The 22,445-nt window shown below is 39.2% G+C and overlaps 1 protein-coding gene across 1 annotated transcript in view; it reads left to right on the top strand.

Annotated features, from left to right (window-relative positions):
• Positions 1–22,445, top strand: part of MYH15 (myosin heavy chain 15) — a 46,440-nt gene that overhangs the window by 6,349 nt on the left and 17,646 nt on the right. The window contains exons 5-28 of the mRNA XM_031613185.2: positions 762–918; positions 2,276–2,303; positions 3,140–3,233; positions 4,553–4,573; positions 5,177–5,269; positions 6,376–6,439; positions 6,534–6,632; positions 8,029–8,132; positions 8,559–8,697; positions 9,271–9,389; positions 10,414–10,563; positions 11,194–11,364; positions 12,010–12,189; positions 13,484–13,616; positions 15,437–15,504; positions 17,367–17,454; positions 17,671–17,788; positions 18,023–18,146; positions 18,807–18,943; positions 19,314–19,569; positions 20,001–20,243; positions 20,835–21,011; positions 21,483–21,628; positions 22,200–22,290. Of these exons, the coding sequence (XP_031469045.1) occupies positions 762–918; positions 2,276–2,303; positions 3,140–3,233; positions 4,553–4,573; positions 5,177–5,269; positions 6,376–6,439; positions 6,534–6,632; positions 8,029–8,132; positions 8,559–8,697; positions 9,271–9,389; positions 10,414–10,563; positions 11,194–11,364; positions 12,010–12,189; positions 13,484–13,616; positions 15,437–15,504; positions 17,367–17,454; positions 17,671–17,788; positions 18,023–18,146; positions 18,807–18,943; positions 19,314–19,569; positions 20,001–20,243; positions 20,835–21,011; positions 21,483–21,628; positions 22,200–22,290 (3,000 nt within the window). The remainder of the gene's footprint in view (positions 1–761; positions 919–2,275; positions 2,304–3,139; positions 3,234–4,552; positions 4,574–5,176; positions 5,270–6,375; positions 6,440–6,533; positions 6,633–8,028; positions 8,133–8,558; positions 8,698–9,270; positions 9,390–10,413; positions 10,564–11,193; positions 11,365–12,009; positions 12,190–13,483; positions 13,617–15,436; positions 15,505–17,366; positions 17,455–17,670; positions 17,789–18,022; positions 18,147–18,806; positions 18,944–19,313; positions 19,570–20,000; positions 20,244–20,834; positions 21,012–21,482; positions 21,629–22,199; positions 22,291–22,445) is intronic.

Here is a 22,445-nt window from a genome sequence, read left to right as displayed (position 1 = left end):
CTTGCTGGGCAGCCAGGCAGAAAATCAGATGTAGATCTCCTTGCTGTTCCTCTGCTCTGCTGAAGGGGCAGCTTGTCTGATCATGACCTTAGAAATACTTTTTTCCCCCTTTGGAAAACTGTTTAGGAGCACCTCTCCTATGAAGAAAGGTTGGGGGAGCTGGGCTTGTTTAGCTTGGAGAAGAGAAGGCTCTGGGGAGATCTCATTGTGGCCTCTCAGTAGTTGACAGGAGCATATAAACAAGAGGCGGAACAGCTTTTACGAGGGTGGATAGTGATAGGACAAGGGGGAATGGTTTTAAACTGAGACAGGGGAGGTGTAGGTTAGATATTAGGAGGAAGTTTTTCACACAGAGGGTGGTGACATGCTGGAACAGGTTGCCCAAGAAGGCTGTGGATGCCCCATCCCTGGAGGCATTCAAGGCCAGGCTGGATGTGGCTCTGGGCAGCCTGGTCTGGTGCTTGGCGACCCTGCACACAGCAGGGGAGTTGAAACTGGATGATCATTGTGATCCTTTACAAACCAAGTCATTCTATGATTCTATGATTCTGTGATTAATATCTGTAATACTGATGCCATTGATTGCCAATAGGAAGTCACTTAGCAAACTATTTCAGCCTTTGATCTGAATTTCTAAAACTTCCAATCAGATTTCCAAGTCAGATTAGAAGCTGGCAGCACCAGTTTCTGCTTGGTTTACTCAGATTTCTTTTCCTCATTCGTTGAGAGACTGTTCTTCCTTGTCTGTTTTTCTTCTTTAGACCTACTCAGGCTTGTTCTGCGTGACTATAAACCCCTACAAGTGGCTGCCTGTCTACAAGTCAGAGGTTGTTGCTGCCTACAAAGGCAAGAGGCGCTCAGAAGCCCCTCCTCACATCTTCTCCATTGCTGATAACGCATACCACGACATGCTGCGTAGTAAGTGGCGCTCCTTGCTTTTAAATTTAGTTTTGCTTTATTTAGCAGACGTGACTGATACCAGATGGCCGTTAGAGAGAGCAGTGCACACCAAATGTGCAGATACTTGACAAGCAACAGGAGCTTGGGAGTCTGCATCCATAATTTTATTAATTACTGCTTTTTGTTTTTTGTTTTTTGTTTTTTTTTTCCTCTCCCCTGCCCATCGTTGTGCGGGTTCTGGCAGCAGCAAGCTCATTCTGATGCTCATCAGATGCAAACACTGAAAGGTTAATGAAGGGCAGCCACGGAGGGTGCTGTGCACACGTCGCACCCAGGAACCTGCTATGAATCAGCATTGTCTGACTGCCTCGTGGCTGAGAGCCTACTGTGGGCAACCAGCTCCAGATTCTCTTGCGAAACCTCATCCCCGCATTCAAATTACTGAAAGAAAAAAAAATTACTGAAAGAAAAAAAAAAATAAATTAAAAAAAATAAAAAAAAAAAAATAAAAAGGGGTGGGGGGGGGGGAGCTTATCAGCAGGGGGCAGCAGTGATGCGCTTCCACCGGGTGCTGGGAGGCTGCCGAGAAAGTCCCGATAGAATTGGAGTCACATGCTGCTCCCACCTGGTTTTCAAAAAATGGCAAATGCAAGAGGATGGGAGGTGCTGGGGCAGACGAGGTCTGTGTGTGGCTGCAGAGAGGTGCTTTGTTTATTGCATGAGTGAAATATTAACAGGCTGCCCAACGTGCAGCTGGTCATGACCTCTGGAGTTAAAACAGAAAAGAGGAATTTAGATACAATGGTTCAGGAAGGTGGTATTATTTCATATTCGCTGAACTAGGTTGTTAACATACTGATTGCAAACTGTTCTTATAAATGTTTGTTTCTGCTCAGGCCTATTATCAGAAAGAAGGCTTTAAGACTTTATTTCAGTAGCATAGCTAACCAAAGAAGAATACATAAATAGTGAGGAAGGGTCCATTAACAAACAGTGGAATTGCTTGGGCTGGTGCAGTACTGCAGGGCAGAGGGGTCAGGTGTGAGCTGAAACCTACGCAGGAGTAGAGAAATAAATGTTTTGCCCACAGGAAATTACTTTCTATTTTATTGTTTTCCAGGCAAAAGAGAATATTTATGACTCAGATGTTTAATGCTGACTTGAAGAAAACAGAAGAGGGAGATTCAGGGCAAGGGTAGAATTGGCACTGCTCAAAGCTGGACTACATGGGGCTTATTTTTTCTTTTCATCACCATTTCCTGTGATTCTGTGCTTTTCTTTCAGGACTGCTTCTGGATTCGTTGGTGCTGATTTGCAAGGGTAATAAGCAAAAAGTACAGCCTACTAAGTTTGTCTCATTTTTTTTCATCCACAGATCGGGAAAATCAGTCTATGCTGATCACGTAAGTGCTTCTCTTTTGACTGATTTGAGACTCTATTGCTGCAAAAAAACTTCAAAGAAAAAAAAAATCCCTCTGAAATACAAGTTGACCCTTGAAAACTCAGCTAAATTGCCTGGAACTTAATCCAAGTCAATAATTAGCACTTTGGCCACCTGATGTCTGCTTTGAGTCTCGTTGGAAAGAAGTAGCTGAGGATTTCATTTGATGGAGGCCAGTCTGTTTCTGATCCCCATTTAGTGTTCATTCCAAGTGGGCATGGTAGCAACTCTGCAGGCAATTAAAGAAGTTCTTCCAGTTCTGTCCTTGCTCTCTGCCCTCTTCAGGCTCAACACAGTTGTTCTAGCTGCAAAACGTAGTTAAGAGCACTGAGTTGACACATCTGTAGGGAGGAAGATGACCAAGACAGAAAAAAAAAAAAGAGGGATGTCTTTTACTGGCAAGCATGAAAGATGGAGAGCTGTGTGTCTCTCTCCACAGTTCACATATGCTTCTGGATGATGCTGGCAAAATGCTGCAGATTTCCTTTGATTTTTAACTCATTAGCTGTACAGAGGTATGCCTCAGATACTGAGTGTGGATGTTTGTAACAAAATTTCATGCCCTTAATGAAATCTCAAAGAAGTGTGCATTTATATGAGGTTTCTGAATGCAGTCTCATGTAGCATTATTTGTCACTGACATGATTTTCACTGAAATGAGCAAACAGACTACAGGAATCAGTTGGTGACTCTAAGAAAAGCCTATGCAATACATGAAGCTGATGGGATGATGGGTGGGTAAGAACAAGAGTTACCACTGGTGGAGCAACAGTAATGTTCTCTTCCTTCTTCCCATAGCGGAGAATCTGGTGCTGGCAAGACTGTCAACACAAAAAGGGTCATCCAGTACTTTGCCACAGTGGCAGCCCTGGGTGAACCTGGTAAAAAAAGTGTAAGTCTGCCAGCAGCTGTTTCATTTCAGGCTTCTACGATTTATGTTGTGTACAACTAACATTGCAAGTCTGCATCCTGACCACTAGACCACGTGCTAAACTTCAGCAGGCATGGCTAGGATAAGTGTTTGTTGGGAAAAGATACTGATGCTTCTAAATGACATTACCAAGACCATATTGTTCTGAAGATAGAAAAGTAATTCTCTTCCAAAATTGCCATGCTGCATGTGGAGCCGCAAAATGACTTCTGGTTCTGAGTTAATGCTTGTTGCTGCTGCTTTTTGTCCAGGAGTTTAATTTTCATATGTATTAAATGTTTCTGAATGTATTGCAGCTGGTAAAAGTTGGGGATACCATGAAGATTAAGAAAAATAATTGATTTTTTTTCACCTGGGAAGGTCTTAAAAAAAGCTTAGCTTTCATCAGAATGTCTGTTTTGTTGAAAAGCCTTTTATGACCACAAAAATAGGAGTGTTTTAACAAAAGAATTTAAATCAGCTTTTCTATATTTCCCTTTGGATAAGCACTATTCTGCTTAAAAGTGCTAAAGTTACAGTGAATAGTTCATTCATGTTGCTTTTTATCTTGTGTTGCTATGAGCTTATTCACTATCTGTTTCACTGCATTTCAAGGCTCGAAGTTCTTTGTGGTGAATTAACTGATTCCTATGAACCATATATAAAAGCCAGAATTTCATCCTGTCTTAGATACTGTACATTCACCTTATGTCACCAAAATCTATTATGTATTCATCTGAAGTCTACAAAGCTCTCTTAGCAAATGATTGAGTGGTCCAGAGTCAGCCTTTTATGTGCAATGATCTAGATGCTCATAATGGTGTCTGAAATGTGGTGTGCTCATGAAACAGATGTATTAATAACAGATATCACAGCTGGAAAATTTTTCCTTGTAATTTGTCAGCTGAAGTAACATCATAAATAATAATAATCCAAGAGTTCTAGTGCAGCATGATTTAATTACCTAAAACTTGTCTGTTTGCATTTACATGTTTTTGTAAGTGCTTTTCACCTGGTCACAGCTTCTTTTCTCAATCTAGTTAGTCAGCCTTGTGCTTTCTTCTCAAACAGCTCTATAGTAAAGGCACTGAGACATTTGGGTTAGGGGTTAAAATAACAAGCTGAGTAGGAACATGGCTATTTTGTGACGTGTGGTGAATGCAAAGTAAGGCTTCAGAAATCTCTAACGGTATGTTGGCACCAACTGGACATCTAACCTTTCTAATCTTTATCTTCTGTGATGCCTTTCTTGTTCATGCCCATGTTGGTTTTTTTTAATCTTTTTTTTTTTCTTTTGACAGCAACCAGCTACCAAAACTGGGGTAAGTAATCAGTTTGCTATTTTATCTTTTCCATACAGAATCGCTATTCACCTATCATTCTGCTCCATGAACCTCAGAATTTCACTCTGCATGGCTCCCCTAGTGAAACGTTCCCTGAAGCCAAGGCAGTTGCAATTTTCTTTTGCAAACTAAAGTTTTTGCAAGCAGAAGATAATGCTTTTCTCATCTCCCAAAATTCCAGGCGTTACAAGTTCTGACTGCTTTCAAAACTACTGCATTTCACTGCAGTACTTGTCACAATCTTCAGCAGCCCATCTCCTCTATGCGTTCACATGGATGTCCCCAGAGACTCCATACATAGCACACAGAAAGACATGGTGATACCATTTGTGTGCAGATGGCATAAATTATAAAAACCTAAAGCAAAGCAGCAGAGAGCAGCTGAACTGCTGAGGCCTTTCAAGGACTCCTAGTTGGCAGCTGTGCTGTTGGATCACTCATGCTGTGCCACCCGTCTGGTGTGGCCTTACCATTGTGGTAAGGAGGCTTTCTGCCTGTGAGGAAAGGCAAGGCTGAGTTACAGAAGCCAGCTGAGTTTTTGGGCTCTATGTTTCTCAAAAGTATTGCAACCTTGATTTTTAGGGAACCTTGGAAGATCAAATCATTCAAGCAAACCCAGCCCTAGAAGCTTTTGGAAACGCCAAAACCCTGAGAAATGACAACTCCTCACGTTTTGTAAGTCCGTAACCTAACGTGTTTTCAACAATGGCCAGTTAATAACATCTCTGTCATAATCCTTTTATAAATCGCTTCTAATTTTGTCTGCTAAAATGGTTGGGTTTTCTTCACGTGGAAGGAATAATGAAGTAGGACCTGACTAGGAAAAGCTACTGAAGGGGGAATAAAGAGAAAAAAGCAAGACCTTCACACTCCGCAGACACTCATAAATAACAATTCTCCCACCTTTGGTCCACACTACCTACCTTTTTGTCACAATAAGCTGCCCCTGCTCATTCTTCAGTGTGGTTATAAGCTCGGGCCTCTCTCCTTGTTTCCACTAGACCTACAGGAGATCAGTCTGCTGGGGTACCCTTCTGTCACATTTGGTTGACGTTGGCTCAGAGGTCCAAAAGGTGTTGCATGAAGGATGATAGCCTGAGTTTGTAGCCCATCTCTTCCCTAAGAAATCTGATTAAAACTGAAATTGGAAGGGTCACGTAGAGAATCGGAGATTGTAAGCATCTGTGGGAAGCTACACAGTTGCTGTAAGTTTTCCAGCTGGAATGCAAATTAATTTCAGGAAAGCTGATGTCTTTGAGCATGATACATTAAGTGAAAGCTAATTTGATTTGTTTTAAATTAATTTTTGGTATGAATATTCAAAATTAACAGGCAAATCAGGGTAAATAGCATAGCATCGTTCTGACTAAGCAGAGCGTAAAAGTCAGGATTGCAGATAAGGGAGAGTCAAAAAAAAAAAAAAAAAGAGAGCTAGAGTGCCTATATGTCCTAGCCAGGCTTATTGGCTTACTGTTCTAAGTCCCACATTCCTGCAAAACTGCAACATGAAACTGGAAAATGTGTGCTTTCCCATATCTCAGCCTGTCCAAAAGGTGCACAATTATCGTTTCCCCACAAGTCAATTATGTATAGACTGTATGTATAGACTCAGGCTTGGAAAACTATTATATCATTGTTTGGTATTTCTCATCGGAAATCTGCCTGTGCAAAGCCAAGGAGTTAGCATAAACTAATTCTTTGATCCAAGTGATTACTTTCATGTAACAACTTCATTTCCCTCTCTGTATTCACTAATTAAAATATTCTTCTGTGTGAATTAGGGTAAATTTATTCGAATCCATTTTGGAACCACAGGCAAGCTGTCATCTGCTGATATTGAGATCTGTAAGCACCATACTCTCTTCTCTTTTAAAAAATACTGATTGCTCATATGAAAATTGAAGAACTTTTCTCACTGAATTTCTCACTGTGCACCTAGATTTACTGGAGAAATCCCGAGTGATTTTTCAGCAACCGGGTGAGAGAGACTATCACATCTTCTACCAGATCTTATCAGGAAAGAAACCAGAGTTACTGGGTAAGCATTTAAGAACCAGCTTTTAGCAGAATAGACTGGCTGAAGAGAGGACAGGCAGTAAACTTGTGTTCAGGAAGACCCTTAAGCTTCCATTCCTCAAATCTGAACCTCCACTGACAGACATGCTCTACAAAAGGTGGTGTTCCAATGGCAGCAACAAAAGAAATTTTTCTGTGGTGTACTGATTGAGGTACCCATCTCCTAATGCTTTGAATAAAACCTTCACTGGTCATTTAAGTAATACTTCTGTGTTCTACAAACACATGTAGCACATCTTGTAAAATGCATTAAAGAGTCATTATATTGCAACATTAAACTTCTGAAAAGCTTACTCTGACAGTATGTGGTCAAGTCCCTGATCCTCTTAGCTTGTATGTGGCCTAATTAATTACAGGAAACATTTCAAGGAAGCGTTGCAATGGGATTCCTCTGTTAATCCCTGTGCTGGGAAAATGTGGTCCTTCTCATCAAGTATCTGAGTACTTCGTAACAGCACACAACTTTCTGGCCAGCAGGAGTGCGTCTGCAGGTTTCTGAAGAGACTGAAACCAATGGTAGCTTTGTTTTGTAGACAAGAAGTGTATGTCTTTGTACACGTGTGCACAAATATCTCAGCATAGATGCATATAAATATAGACAAATGAAAATATAAATAAGTGAATGCATATCATACTGGGTACATTGCAAACGTATGGGCAGACTGTGATTTTAAAGACGCATAGTAGTAGACATATTTACACACATACTTAGATATGCATGCACATGTGTATACAAATTGACATCTAGCTTGGTCAAAGCTTTGTCTGTAGTATGGCTGAAAATTTCTGTGGATTTAAAGAAGCAGGATTCTCCCTGAAGTGCTGGAGCCAGTTAGCTTTCTAGAAAACAACTCTATTTTTTGTTGTGAAGGAAAAGGTAAAAGAAAAGAAATAGAACTATGTTCAGACTTCTGTTTGTTGAGAGACAAGAATCTTTTTCAAAGAGTCTTGAAACTTTTTATTTTGGGAATCTATTATGAAAGAAGAGAAAAATCCTCTTTTTTCCTGGCATGCATCGTACTAAAATCTTTTTCTCCTCTGTGTTTTTATCCCTACTGCCATGCAAAGCAGAAAGTAGAGCAATATAAGAAATAATTGTCTCAGTATACTGCAAAACATGCTTAATAGAGATATATGCAGTATTCCTATGTTACTTTTATTCACTCTTTCTCTAAATCCTGGTCTTTGGATTGGAAAAGTAGAGTGAAAGGGTTTGTTGCTGCCACACAGTTGTAAAAAGCATTGCGTTCAAGTTTGTGTAAAGACAAATGTTTGTCCGATTTCATCCTTTCAGTCTGTTTTTTTGAGGGATGTATCCTGAATAGACAGCATTTTTCATCTTTTCTGTTCTTTTACAGATATGCTATTGGTCTCCACCAACCCATATGACTACCACTTTTGCTCCCAAGGAGTAGTTACAGTGGACAACTTGGATGATGGAGAAGAATTGATGGCAACAGATGTAAGCCTGTACTGATTTGACTCATTGATTGAGTGCATGGTGGAATGAAAAGTGATAGCAGGAGCCTAACTTATTCCACTGAAATTACTGGAATAAAATGGAAGCAGAAATGGTCTCAACTGCATTCATACTATGAAGGATGAGATCTGATAAACTAGGATGCTTTTGTATCTGGCCTTGCCCCACATAATGATGTCCATGGACTCAATGTTCTTATAATTTTGATACATTAAACTAAATAAATGTTAGATGTCCCCTTGCTCCTCAACTACTGCTGAGTCTTCAGAGTATTTCAAGGGCTGTTGTGACGCAGTGCCCCTGGGCAAGTTAATAATATCTGCAATTCAAAGGTAGATTTTAGGACTGCAAAAAAATATTATCATTGAAGAGTCATGTGACAACATATCCAATTGTTTTTTTTCACAGCAAGCCATGGACATTTTGGGATTTGTGCAAGATGAGAAGTCTGGTGCCTACAAGCTCACAGGTGCAATTATGCACTTTGGGAACATGAAATTCAAACAACGACCCAGAGAAGAGCAGGCAGAGGCTGATGGCACTGAAAGTAAGAATAACACCTAACATTACTCCTTACATTCAAAATCCTGGTACGATACACTGTACTGAGGAATAAGCAGCCTGTTTCATTTTACTTTGCACAGTGCAGCCACTGTTCAGCCAAAAGTGCTATTCTTTCATCTCTAGCAGTGGTTTGAACAATGGCAAGTAACATTGCTTAGTAAAAGGTGAATAGATGCAGTGAGACCAATGCAATGAAACTCCATTTTGTAACCATTTGAACAAAATGACTGTACAAAGTTGTTGCCTTAGCTTTCTCTTTTACATCTTCAGGTCTTGCATCTTTGCATCCTTCAGCACCTTGAATAGTATTATTTCAACTGCCTATATCCATTGTGAAGATATGTTATTTTCCCTATACTGCAAGAATTTCTTAAGTGTGTTACTAGCTGACTTCTGCCGTGGGAAAGAGCACAGGCACATCCAAGATGATATATTACAAAATTAGCAAGGTCATAGCTTCTCTTTGAAAGCGGGTGTACTAAACATTTTTTTCTTGGCTAGGTATGTTTTCATGTAGCAGCTCAGATCCAACTAAAACCTTGTTTCTCTTGATTAGGTGCCGACAAAGCTGCCTACCTAATGGGAATCAACTCCTCTGATTTGGTTAAGGGTTTATTACACCCTAGAGTGAAAGTTGGTAATGAATATGTGACCAAAGGTCAAAGTGTTGAACAGGTAAGGAGAAAACATCATAGTATTTGGATACCCATTACAAAAGCCTTGAGGCTTCTGCAACATCTCAAAGATTGAAATAGCTGCAGAAGTATTAGCATATATGTGTTGCTGGAACACTGGATCCTCTAGTGCCCATTCTCATTCTACATCCTTTCACTTGGGGTAACAGATGGTGAAAGAGCAGGAAATGGATAAAGAGACTAACAAGGAAATAGACTCTTTACTAACAAAGGCACTGCTCTTGATGGACTATTTTTCTGATGCATCTGTAATAGCCACTTAAAGAAATGAGGTGCAGTAAAAGCATGTGGGAATTGGTATCTTATTCTGGATTTGAATAGTTACCTAGAAGAGCTGATCCATGGATTATTTATATACTCATTCATTATTCATGTAATTTTAATCTCTGTGTGACCTCAATCAGCTGAATATCCACTTAAGTACCATTTAATTTAGGAAACAAAAGTCCTTGGGTTAGTACTGCTGCAGTCTATAGCAATGCTTTAGAGGATGCTCCAGTATTTTGATTACAACAAAAATTGTCCAAAGATAGGCAAAGGTACAGGCTCAGTTACTAGACATCCACTGGAGAGAGTAGGCGTAGATGTGCATGCTTTCGACTAAAGAAGAGACACTGCAGTTCCTTTTCAAATCTCCTGCCTTAGCATCCCTCCAAATTAGAAGCAAATGCCAATTAGTAAATTAGTAACATAAGCACAGACCACCCCTATGGCCATAGTAGTTCTGGATATCATGGTTGCCATCAGGCCCACAAGCTTTTTTCATGGCAGTTAAAGAGATTAAACCATTTGCAACCTTCTGTCTAGCTCTTTCCCAAAAGGTATTTACTAGCATTTTATGTACACATTTGTATGTATGTGACTGAAACATACATAACGAATAAGGAGAGAAGCTGTACTGCATTAAATATGCTTTGGCAATTATAAGAAAAAATGTGAAATCCTTATGTTCCTCCACAGTGAAAACTGTTGTATGTAGTAGCACTTTGAAATCTGTGTTTTAGGTTTTGTATGCTGTTGGGGCCTTATCCAAGGCAGTGTATGATCGAATGTTCAAGTGGCTGGTGGTCCGTATCAACAAAACATTGGACACTAAGCTGCCAAGACAGTTCTTCATTGGAGTCCTGGACATTGCTGGCTTTGAAATCTTTGATGTGAGTATTACTGTGTGAGGACTTGGGGGAGGACGTAAAAGTACTAGCTCTCAGGTGGACATTTCTTCTAAGTGGACAGAAGGTAAAAAGTGCACATGATTTCGCAAGGTTTTTCCGTGAACAGATGTAGACAACACTCAACATTCAGCACAGCTGGCCATGCTGATAGATCCTGGGGAAGTCAGCCTTTAGCAAAGACAACGTTCCACATTGTTTGTGCTGAATTTTAGGACAGTGTGCTGTACTCACTCTCTTTGAGAAAAAAAGTATCCTCTACAGGGTGTCATATTTCTTCTTTATTGTATCATGATTGAAAATAAATAAGTAAATCGTGATAAAAACACTTCACTGTTTTAGAGGACTGGGATGGCATGTTGCTGAGGAGAAGGCTTGTGCATCCTAATTGAGAGATCTGAACAAATCTGAAAACCCTCAAACCCCAGAGCATGGCATGAGGGAGCCAGAAGCCTGCTACTGAACTTTGTCCTTTCTTCCCTTCAGTGTTCTGCTCAGTAGTTGCTCAACAGGTCGTGTTTAGAATTTAGATGTAACCAGCTTTCCTCTTACTCTTTCACCGAACCCTTGCTGTTGTTAACCATATACAAATGCTTCTCTTTTTAACTGCTGCAGTTCAACAGCTTTGAGCAACTCTGCATCAATTACACTAATGAGAAACTGCAACAGTTTTTCAATCATCACATGTTTGTCCTTGAGCAAGAAGAATACAAAAAAGAAGGCATTGAATGGACATTTATTGATTTTGGCATGGACCTGCAGGCCTGTATTGATCTAATTGAGAAGGTAGGTACAGGGTCCTAGGGTGTACTTGCTGGATTTTTTTTTTCTTCATGATGTACCTCTGGAGTTGTCTTCAAATCTCAGGGAACAGAGCAAGATAAACAGCAGGACAGGTTTCTTACCATTCTGCATGCAATACAAATCAAAGGAAAATCGGCATTTGTGGCTATTTGCCTTTTATTTCAGTAAATTTGCCTCACAGAGCCAACAGCAATCAGAAGTTGTACTGGATTTTTTTTTGTATGTGTGTGTGTTTGTTGCTATACGGTCTTCCTTATTTTTTACTTCCTCTTTCTCTGTTCCACAAATGCTTAATGTCAATGGATATCTATGCCAGTCATCCTAGTTCCTCAATCTGCCCTGTCAAGTCCTAGGAAGTTAGTCTGTCTTCTGAAAGATGAATAATAAAATATTACTTGGTCCAATTGTCTTTAAATGTAAACTGAATCATTTCTGGAAGTCATCACAAAGCCTCCAAGGCAGAAACGCCCTATTGAAAGCCAGAAGTGTGATTAGTATCTTAACGGAAAGATTTCCTCCTCAGAATGAGAAGAAATTTTGCAGGCTTAAAGTTCCAAATTTAAAATCTGCACAGCTCTTGCAGGCAGCCTAAACATTTTCCAACAATGATCTTTTTTAAATCAACAGCCACTGGGAATCCTGTCTATCCTTGAAGAAGAATGTATGTTCCCAAAAGCTACAGATATGACGTTCAAAGCCAAACTTTATGACAATCATCTTGGCAAGTCACCTAACTTGCAGAAGCCCAGGCCTGATAAGAAAAGGAAATATGAAGCTCACTTCGAACTTCTTCATTATGCTGGCTCAGTAAGTTCCTCTGCTTGCAGGTAGATCTTATATTAGAGGGCTTCCAGGTGAGGTTTAGCTCATGCTGTGCAATGAAGGAGGGTGGGAAGGCTGAAGAGAGAAACAAAGGAACAGTGAGGACTAAGAGCAGATGTCCGCTCTCTCTGCCTAATTATTGCCACACAGTATGATACCGTCAGCCTCCAGGACATCTGGTCCTTGGCTACACAGATAAAGGGAACAAACTGAGAGCTAATAGCAACACTGCTGAAAATACCGTTTGTCTTTTTTTACTTTTCCAATAATCAGATTAATGATTAATCAGCAGCAGCATCAAACTTTCCATCTTGATTCCCTGCACAAATGAACTAAGCCACCTCTGTCTAACCAAAGAGTTTAAGAAAAAATTGGCATCATTTTTTACTTATGTTAGGAATGCTGTGTCAGTATAGCCAAGGGAAATGTGGTTGATTTTGCTATGAAGGTTTAGTTAACGGGCCTGCTGCTGATGGGGCAAAGAAATACAATTCAGTACTGTGACATCTGAGCCAAAATTTACTCAGTTTCAGAGCTGCTTTCAGAGCATATGGCAGAAAGAGTTCGAGAGGGATGTAGGATTATTATTTTTTTTAAAATAAAACTGACATTGATATGGAGGCTCAGTACAGCAGAGCTGGAGTCTAGCTGGTGCTGGTTTAAGATGATTTCAAAGTAGAGTTGAACTTTAAACTAATTTTGTATCTATTATGAGTAATGCCCATTATTACTCTTCATCTGTAGATGTTAATGTATTCTGCAAAAAAAAAAAAAAAAAAAAAAGAAAATTTGCATCCTCACATGGTGCTGTTAGTGGAACATATTTTCCCACTAACAGCTATGGAGAAGTCCAGGAGTTAGAATTTTAAGTAAAATATTTCTGTTAAAAAAAATCTTAATTATTCCAGTGTAGTATTCTGTTGTAAAGTGAAATTATTACTTGTGTGTTTTGTAGTTCAGCTGCTATGGGTAGGACTCCTAGAACACTGATGGCATGTGGTATTTTTACAGCCAGCCATGTGGAGTTCGCAAGGACATACAGGGGACCAGAAAGTTTGGAAGGGATGTGAAGGATTCAGATGTCAGTTACTAGGAAGAGATATTTGGCAATTAGAAAGCAAAGAACTGGATGGAAAGTGGTGAAAAACTGAGTGACTGTTCCAGCTCTGAGAGCAGCGCTTCACAAAATGTCATTGGCTTCAAGCCAAGCCATAAAGAACTACTCTGAAGGGGAAAGCATTTGTAACCTCTTGTTTGTATTTTCAATACCTTGCTGTAGGTTCCCTATAACATCATTGGGTGGCTTGAGAAGAACAAAGACCCGCTTAATGAAACTGTAGTAGGTATTTTCCAAAAGTCTTCCAACAAGCTCCTGGCAAGCCTGTTTGAAAGCTACGTTGGTGCTGACAGTGGTAAGCAGAATTGGCTCAAGTGGATCTTCTTTCATTTCTGGAATGTGTGCTTGGAAATATATTTAAGAAACAAAACAATCCTATAAACTGCAATTGAGTCATTGCTAAATGAGGCATTGATTAGTTATTTAGATGTTCACAGCATCTGTAAGAGTCTGCCACGCTATCCTAAGTAGGCCATTAACTCAGTTAGTTTAAATGCTCAATACCTCCGAGCAATTCTGGCAAGGAAATCTGTGTTGTGAACATTCCAGTGGGTGTTTGGGCATGCAGATGTTCAGATGTGGAGGCAAGTGTTGCACAAAACATTCTGTGCATAAATACCTACGCACAAAAACAGTTCTTGTTACCCATACTGTAGTATTCCTTGCTAGCCATCCTGAATTAAATAAGAGCAAAGTTTTAGAGAAAATTTGAAATATTTTGTTGGATTAGTGGTAAGAAAGCGACCAACTACCTTGGCCAAAGCTACAGAACATTTTACAAATGAATTTTCCTTTTAGGTTGTTGTTGTGGATTTTTTTTTGTGGATTTTTTTTTTTTTTTTACAAGATTAGTGTTTGTCTGAGGATGTATTTAAGCCGTATGCGTTATACAGAACTGTTTGGTTGGAGAGAAGACAAGTAGCAAGCATCCAGAACACTGATGTTAAGTAAATAAGACTGGCATGCATTGCAAAGATGTGGCTCTTATGTCCTGAAGTTGCAATCACTTACAGCCTATTTATTAGTAACCTCATCTCTATAGATGTTGTTGTCGTGAATCATAAGACACTTGCAAGCAGACTGTAAACTAGATAATATGGAAAAGAGATGGAGTTGAATACAAATAACAAAAATCATGCCAGTAGCAAATTCCTGTAAGTTATTAATGCCCTATTTGCCTCTGGATATTCCTGTCTGTCAGAATACTACCTTGCTTTTATTTGGTATCAGGAGAAAAGACCAGCCAGCCCAGATTAGCCTCTTCCAATCTTGGCAGTGTTACTTTCAAAAGGGGTTAGAGGATTTTGATAATTGCATCAAACACATTGCACTCTTCACCTCTCCTTTAATGTTGACTGTTGTTGACAAGTGACGGAATGCCAGACCTCCTGGGAATGATCTAATGGTCCAGTATTTAGAGAGCTGCAGCAATTGCTGTACATTTTTGGGTCATACTTGGCTCTTGTGTTGTACAACTTCATAAAGGTCATGTCAAAAATTAGCATTCTTTTGGCGGACCAGAGTGATTTTGACTCTGAAGCTTCAAGCAAAATTCAGGCAATGCCAAGCTACTGTATCTAAAATTACAAAATAAATATTTATTTCCATCTATTTATTTCTGTCTGGGCAAACATGACTTGCAGGAGTTCAGTGTCTCATTAGCAGACAGTGTCTGTACAGTACAATGTACAGTACAAATTCTCACTAAGCATTACTTTTTCACATTCTGTATCATTTCATCCAATATAGGTCTTAGTGAACTACAAGCCACTCTATGTTGTTAACATTATTTTTTTGCCTTATTCATATTTATGATCTTTCTGCATAACAAGTGATGATGTCCAGAACTGGAATGAAAATGGAATCCAGAAAGCTTGCAGAAGTCTTTAATAAAAATCCTGATTGTGGACAGAGAGCTTTTATCTTGTGATACATAACACTTGATGTTCAGAAGCTTTTGTATGCTACTTGAACTCATGTGGCCATCAAGCTGTTAAGTGTGCCTTTCATTCAAAGGAAGTTGTGCTACTAGGATTGTCTGTCTCCCGTGCCCCCATCTGCACCCCTTACTGAGATACTGATTGTGATTTTTTTTACTCTTCTTTTTTTTCTTAGCTGACCAGGGTGGAGAAAAGAAACGTAAGAAAGGTGCTTCTTTTCAAACTGTGTCCTCATTACACAAGGTTTGTTGACCTCACTTCACCTGATGGTTAGAGTTGAGACAGTACTGTTGAAAAAGGGTATTAAGGATTGTAATGGACAAAAGAGACTGAAATCCAATATCAGAATTTGATTCTGGGTTTGAGTTAATGGCTTATGATTATTAAGGGCCTGGAGCATCTCCCATATGAAGAAAGGCTGAATAACCTGGGAAACAAAGACTGAGAGGGGATCTGATAAAAATATCTAAAGGGAAGTGGAAGGCAAATGGATAAGGTCAGGCTCTTCTCAGCGGCGTGTAGTGAAAGGACAGGAGTAATGGCAAAAAACTTGAACATAGGAAGTTCTGTGCTAAAATGAGGAAGAATTTCTTTATGGTAAGGGTGACGGAGCTCTGGCACAGGCTGCCTGGGGAGTTTGTGAGTCTCCTTCTATGGAGATATTCAAGACCTATGTGGACATTTACCTGTGTGACCTACTGTAGGGAACTGCTTTAGCAGGGGAGTTGAACTCCATTATTTCTTGAGGTCCCTTCCAACCCCTGCAATGATTGATTATGCTAACCTAACACCTTGTTATTAAAACTGTGAGAGGCTGCTCTGTTTTCTTCAAGCAATCAGGAGATAAAACATTTTTTATTCTGAGAAAGTATCATGGAATATTGTGCACTGTGTTTATTGTTTATTTCGTGGCTTGTTGCTCTGTGTGTGTCTTTGGTCCTGAAATTGATTACAAGTCATTTGCTGATTCCTGCTTTGTTACTGCTTTTAATGGGATCCCACCATAAGAGTAATGGTGGAAAACAAATTGTGGTGAGTGGGTATCTCCCACTGGTCACATCATTTCATCTCATTAGGAGTTACTTTCCATGAAGTGAAATCAAAGGAAATTGAGACCCATATCTTGCCTGATGAAGAACTGTAAAGATAGCTGACAGATATGTTCACAGGTGGCAATCTAATAGTCCACTAATAGAGGTCACAAGGAGCTGCTAAGTACCCAGTTCACTTTGTCTCCTTTGTCATCCTGACCAGTATAGGAGAAATCTTCAGTTTTGACAGTCTGCATTGATGATGATAAAATATATCACTTCTAATCTTCTCTATATTTCCCGTGCTGGAAAAAAAACTTTCCCCAGAGCGTGGGATCACTTGCCTGCCTGGGAGATATCCGATTAAGATTAATAAAGGAAAAATATTTGTCTAGGAAGACAAGAGCCTAATTTTTATGAGGAACAAATGGGAAATTTGAAGTGACTAGGCAAAACTGCAGTACAGGTCAGTCTTATTAGGTGAAAGAAATGCGGTACTCATACAAGACGGTATGAAATCACTACATAAGCAAGATGGGATGAAAACTGCCACTGGGCACTTAAGTGTGAAGAGAGAGTGCTGATGCTTAAGGTCACCATAATCTTTTATGACAAAACAGAGTTTAACATCAGTGATGTGTTAATTAAGTTGTCATAAACACAGCACAGCTTATTGAGGGTCTTCTTTTATTCATGTATCATTACCTGAAGAATACATCCTGTAGTTTAGTGCAAGAAGAAGAAGTGCAAAACACTAGCTTTGCAGGAATGTTCTGTGGGATGATATTGCATCTTTCTGGCACTACACACGGTTTGTGACACTTTTGGAGCTGTAAGTAAAATACATCATCTTAAGATTTTCCTTAAACAAATGTTGATTCCTACAATAAAGTTAATTTATGCTTTGATTTATTTGAAATTCATTTATTTTTAATGACTTTTTAAGCTTATAATCTTATTGAGGACTACTTAGAGAAATGACTTTAATAAGCTTAACCAAGAAACCAAAGACATAAGTGATGAAAATTCAATAAAACCATTAAAGCTTAATGTATTTTTTTATGTCTGTTCCAGGAAAATTTAAATAAATTAATGACTAACCTAAGATCTACAGCCCCTCACTTCGTACGATGCATTATTCCCAACGAATCAAAAACACCAGGTATGGAAAATGCAGCTGTCTTAAAACCTCAGAATATTTGAACAATGTATTTACTTGCAAGCCCCCTGGAATGAATTTGAATACTGTCTATGTATGTTGTTCATCTAATCCCATGATGTTGCCCTTTCATGAGATGACACCTCATGTTTTTTAGTTCCGTTGGTGAAATGAAGATTAAGCCCTATAGAAGAGTTTAGCTTTGTTTCTCCCCTGCAGGTGAAATGGATGCTTTTCTTGTCTTGCATCAGCTCCGCTGTAATGGTGTCCTGGAAGGCATCCGCATTTGCCGTAAGGGTTTCCCAAACAGGGTGCTTTATGCTGACTTCAAACAAAGGTAATGCAGAGCTGTGTTGTCTCCCATCTGTCCCAACAGACAAAATAAGCAAAGCATATCTTCTCTTTTTTTTTTTTTTATTGGAGATGTTTTATTCCATTCCAGTTCATTTTCCATTCTCTTTGTCTGAATGTAGAAGGCAGAACTCTGCTCTTCTGGCTGTGTAGATGCAAAGTTAGAAATTAGTCCAGGCCATTATGCTAGTTTTATTTGTTGCTCCTCTGTTGTTAACAGGTACCGCATTCTGAACCCAGGAGCAATCCCAGAGGATAAGTTTGTGGATAGCAGAAAAGCTGCCGAAAAACTACTGGCATCTTTAGATATTGACCATAACCAATATCGTTTCGGACATACTAAGGTAACCAGAGAAAGATGATTAATGAATGTGTAAAGAGAAAGGCAAGGGATCTAATCTGCAGAATAGAACACTATGCTACCTCTGGTCTTGTCAATTAATGAGGAGTTAATAATATAGGAACTAGCAGTATAGCAGAAAACCAAACTTAATTTGAAACTGTGCTAGAGAAAAGTTATTTCTCTAGCTTGAGCTCCCAAAAAGCTTGTATTACAGCAACAGTACAAACAGACACAAGAGCAGCTGATATTCCATACTTCCCAGTAAAATACTAGCTCATTCGGACCATGAGGTCAACTGCAGCTTTTTTAACAAAGCTGTGTGACATGATCCCATTAGTAGGGACCTGACAGTGGGCAGCTGTAGTTTAGCCAACCTGCACTGAACCCTGTCACAGCTGAAATGTACCACAGAGCATGTCAATAAAACAGTTTCACTTATTCAAAACATGAGATTTGGTTTTAAAGAAACAGTGGAACAGTGCAGTCCTTAATGAAAGTACCTTATTTCTTATTAATGCAAATATCATCTTATTTCTTAATAAATGTGCCAATAGACTACCATTCTTCTGAACAATTACAACAATGTCTGTATAGCTAACTGCTGGTATACTTTGAAAGAAAAATAATCATCGTCATCAACTGGCATCTGTGTATGTACCAGGTGTTCTTCAAGGCTGGTCTGTTGGGTCACCTAGAAGAAATGAGGGATGAGAGACTTGCAAAGATCCTAACGATGATCCAGGCAAGGGCACGTGGCAGACTGATGAGGATTGAGTTCCAGAAGATAGTGGAGCGCAGGTATGAAGTCACCCCCTTCAATCTTAGCGGATAATAGTCATTAGTATTTAATTATATGTTGAGTAGAGCCATTATTACTGTCACTAAGGCTCTAACTAATCCTAAATTAAAGGTTTAACATGCATGTCTAATAAAACTAATAGCAACTGTTTCTTGGTTACCTGAAAATGGGATTTGGAAATTTTTCATGTCCCTGAAAATTAAGAGCTACAAAAAAATGTTTCCTGCATATGTTGGAACCTAGAACAAGTTTCCAATATAACCAGGGAGCAGAGCTGTTAAAACTGACTGAGAATGAAAAAAAAAAAAAGTATCTCATTTTCTAAATTCATGCTAAGCATTAGGGAATTTTGCTTTCTTCCTTAAACAGGGATGCCCTTCTTGTAATTCAGTGGAATATCCGTGCCTTTATGGCTGTGAAGAATTGGCCCTGGATGAAGCTTTTCTTTAAGATCAAACCTCTTCTGAAGTCTGCAGAAACTGAAAAAGAGATGGCCAATATGAAGGAAGAGTTCTTGAAACTGAAGGAGGCCCTGGAAAAATCTGAAGCAAGGAGAAAGGAACTTGAAGAGAAACAAGTCTCTTTAGTTCAGGAAAAAAATGATTTGCTATTGCAGCTCCAAGCTGTGAGTAGATGTATACTTATGTATTCATTAGATGTACTTTCAAGATCAAAGGCTTACAGACCATGATATTATTTCAGTTCAACTAAAATAAGCTGTTGGTCTTGTCAGAGCCTTGCCAAAAAGTAGAGCAGATAGAAATCGTCATGCTCTAGCACAAAACTAGGTGGACATCAATGTAACTCTTATCAGAGTTCTGTCCAAAGCAATTTCTGTGGCAGTTGTATACAAAAGCATAATTAGAGAGGCATGCATGACTAGTCATTCTCACCACTCTATTGTCCTGGTCTGTTAATTAATTGTTGGTCTTGTTTTCTGAAGTCAGGAGTAGAGAATTTTCCCTAGCCTTGATTGGATCAAGCCCTGTGACCGCTTTACAGGATAGGTGAGGGATGAGGCAGTGACTACTTCATCTCTTTCTTTTGCCATCCCAGGAGCAAGACACTCTGGCAGATGCTGAGGAGCGATGCGACTTGTTGATTAAATCCAAGATTCAGCTGGAGGCCAAAGTCAAAGAGCTGACAGAGCGAGTTGAGGATGAGGAAGAGATGAATTCTGAGCTGACATCCAAGAAGAGAAAATTGGAAGACGAGTGCTCTGAGCTCAAGAAGGATATTGATGATCTTGAAATAACACTTGCAAAAGTAGAGAAAGAGAAGCATGCTACTGAAAATAAGGTACCTGTTGAGCTTTGCTATATATTCAAAAGAGGTCAGGCAGGGATTATCTCTATGACAAGATCTACTGGTCTTCTTGACAGCTTTATACTCTGTAACATAGGCCACAGGGATCAGTATACACATTTGAATTTATGAGGGAAAATCTGTTAGTGTAAGTCTGAGTTTCTCTTTTTCTGAAATGAGTTTTGCTGCAACTCTTCTAAAGAATTATGTCTAGGTTTGGCATTCTTAAGTAAACACTTTTCTGCTGTAACCTTGAGTTCTTCCAGCTCTTTTTCTGGGGACGTCCTATTTTTCCCAGAGAGAATCAAGAGCTATAATCCACCACAGAAAGAGTAGCACTGGGGAAAAAAAATAAAATAAAATTCAATGCTTTTGATATAGAAAAGTCTGCAACAAGAACTGGCACATACTGGCTCTTTTGCTGACAGTTTCACAGAAATTGCCACAAAGGGTGAAGGGAAAGACATCCCTTTCTTTTCAATGTCTTCTTCCATACAAATTCACTAAGAACATTCATTTGAACCAAGTTACGGTAATCCCTTTCTTCAGAATCCTACAAATACACCTCCTTCATCCTCCACATAGGTGAAAAATCTGACAGAAGAAATGGCGGCTCTTGATGAGAACATCAGCAAACTTACTAAGGAGAAGAAGTCCTTGCAGGAAGCTCATCAGCAAGTTCTGGATGATCTTCAAGCAGAGGAAGACAAGGTCAACACACTGAGCAAAGCTAAAGTGAAACTGGAACAGCAAGTGGATGATGTAAACTGGCTTGGCCTTCATTTTTCTGCATGTTTGTTTGTCCAACACTAACAGTTTTCATGAGTCTGAAATGTCATAAAGCTTTGTCCTTTCAGAATCAATCACGTATTTGTTGAATTGTCTGTAAAAAGTAAAATGACAGCAACAACGTGAATCTTATCTGCATGCTCAAGCCTCTGACAGGAATGTAATAAAAAAGGGAAAATCTACTGTGTTTGCATTTGCAATGTAACTTGACATGGAAATAGAACTTTGCTACAAAGAGAACTGCAATGCTTGCTCAGACATAAAGCAGGGACTAGTCCTTATATTTCTTTAGCTCATATGTCTATTGGCTGCACAAGATTATATGCTTACACTTATGTACTTCATCACTTGCTAGGGCTCAGCATGAAGATGGGCTTAGTATGCAACTGACTGTTATAAACAATCTGTGTTGAATATATTTAATGAGTGACTTTGTACCTAAAGCTTGAGGGCTCACTTGAACAAGAGAAGAAAGTGAGGATGGATCTAGAGAGGGCAAAACGCAAACTGGAAGGAGATTTGAAGCTGACCCAAGAGAGTGTCATGGACTTGGAGAATGATAAGTTGCAAATGGAGGAAAAGCTGAAAAAGTAAGAAATTTCTTCTGTTATAACTAAGTAAAGCAACACAGTTACCACTGCCTGATTTATTAAGGTGTGTCATTGTGGCCTGATGGCTTAAAGGAAATTTCATCACAGATGAGAGAGTGATGGAGGGGAAAATCACTGTTACTTGTTTGCAGTATACCTGAAACATTAGAATTGATTAGACTTATCAGCATTAAATATATATATAGTTTGTTTTTATTGCTTAGAGGAGAAAGGAATCTTCTAAGAAGTCATTCCTCCTAATTATAAGAGTATTGTTGAAAGACCTAACTCCATTAAGCATATTTTTCCTTCGAGTATGAAAATAACATTACTCTGTATGGCATAAGGAACAAAAAATGTAATTGCACAAATATTTGAAGTCTTGACTTGGAAACGACTGCTAAGACAGTTATGTATTTTCTTCCATATGGAGGAATTGTTTGGAAAACAAGCATTGTTTTCATTTTTAGATACATTAGGAGTTTTGTTGAACAGCTCTTTAAAAATTGCATGAGCCTAGCTTTGAACTGTGGAGAAAACTGTCACAGTGGGATTTTTCTTTCCTTGGCAGGAAAGAGTTTGAAATAAGCCAACTGAATTCCAAGATAGAAGATGAACAAGCTATTGTAATGCAGCTGCAGAAGAAGATTAAGGAGCTTCAGGTTAGCTTGCTTCTTTCTCATTTTTCTTAGGATGAGCTTCCCAAGGCTGGATATGTTTTTGGGCAGCCTTTTCTAGGGAAGGCGTACCTGTTCATTACAGAGAGGTTGGAACTGGATGGTCCTTTAGGTTCATTCCAATCCAAGCCACCATATGA

The sequence above is a fragment of the Phasianus colchicus genome, chromosome 1, assembly GCF_987193195.1.
Source record: "Phasianus colchicus chromosome 1, bPhaCol1.hap1.1, whole genome shotgun sequence".
Classification (NCBI taxonomy): Eukaryota; Metazoa; Chordata; class Aves; order Galliformes; family Phasianidae; genus Phasianus; species Phasianus colchicus.
This window is presented reverse-complemented; position numbering and strand designations above follow the sequence as displayed.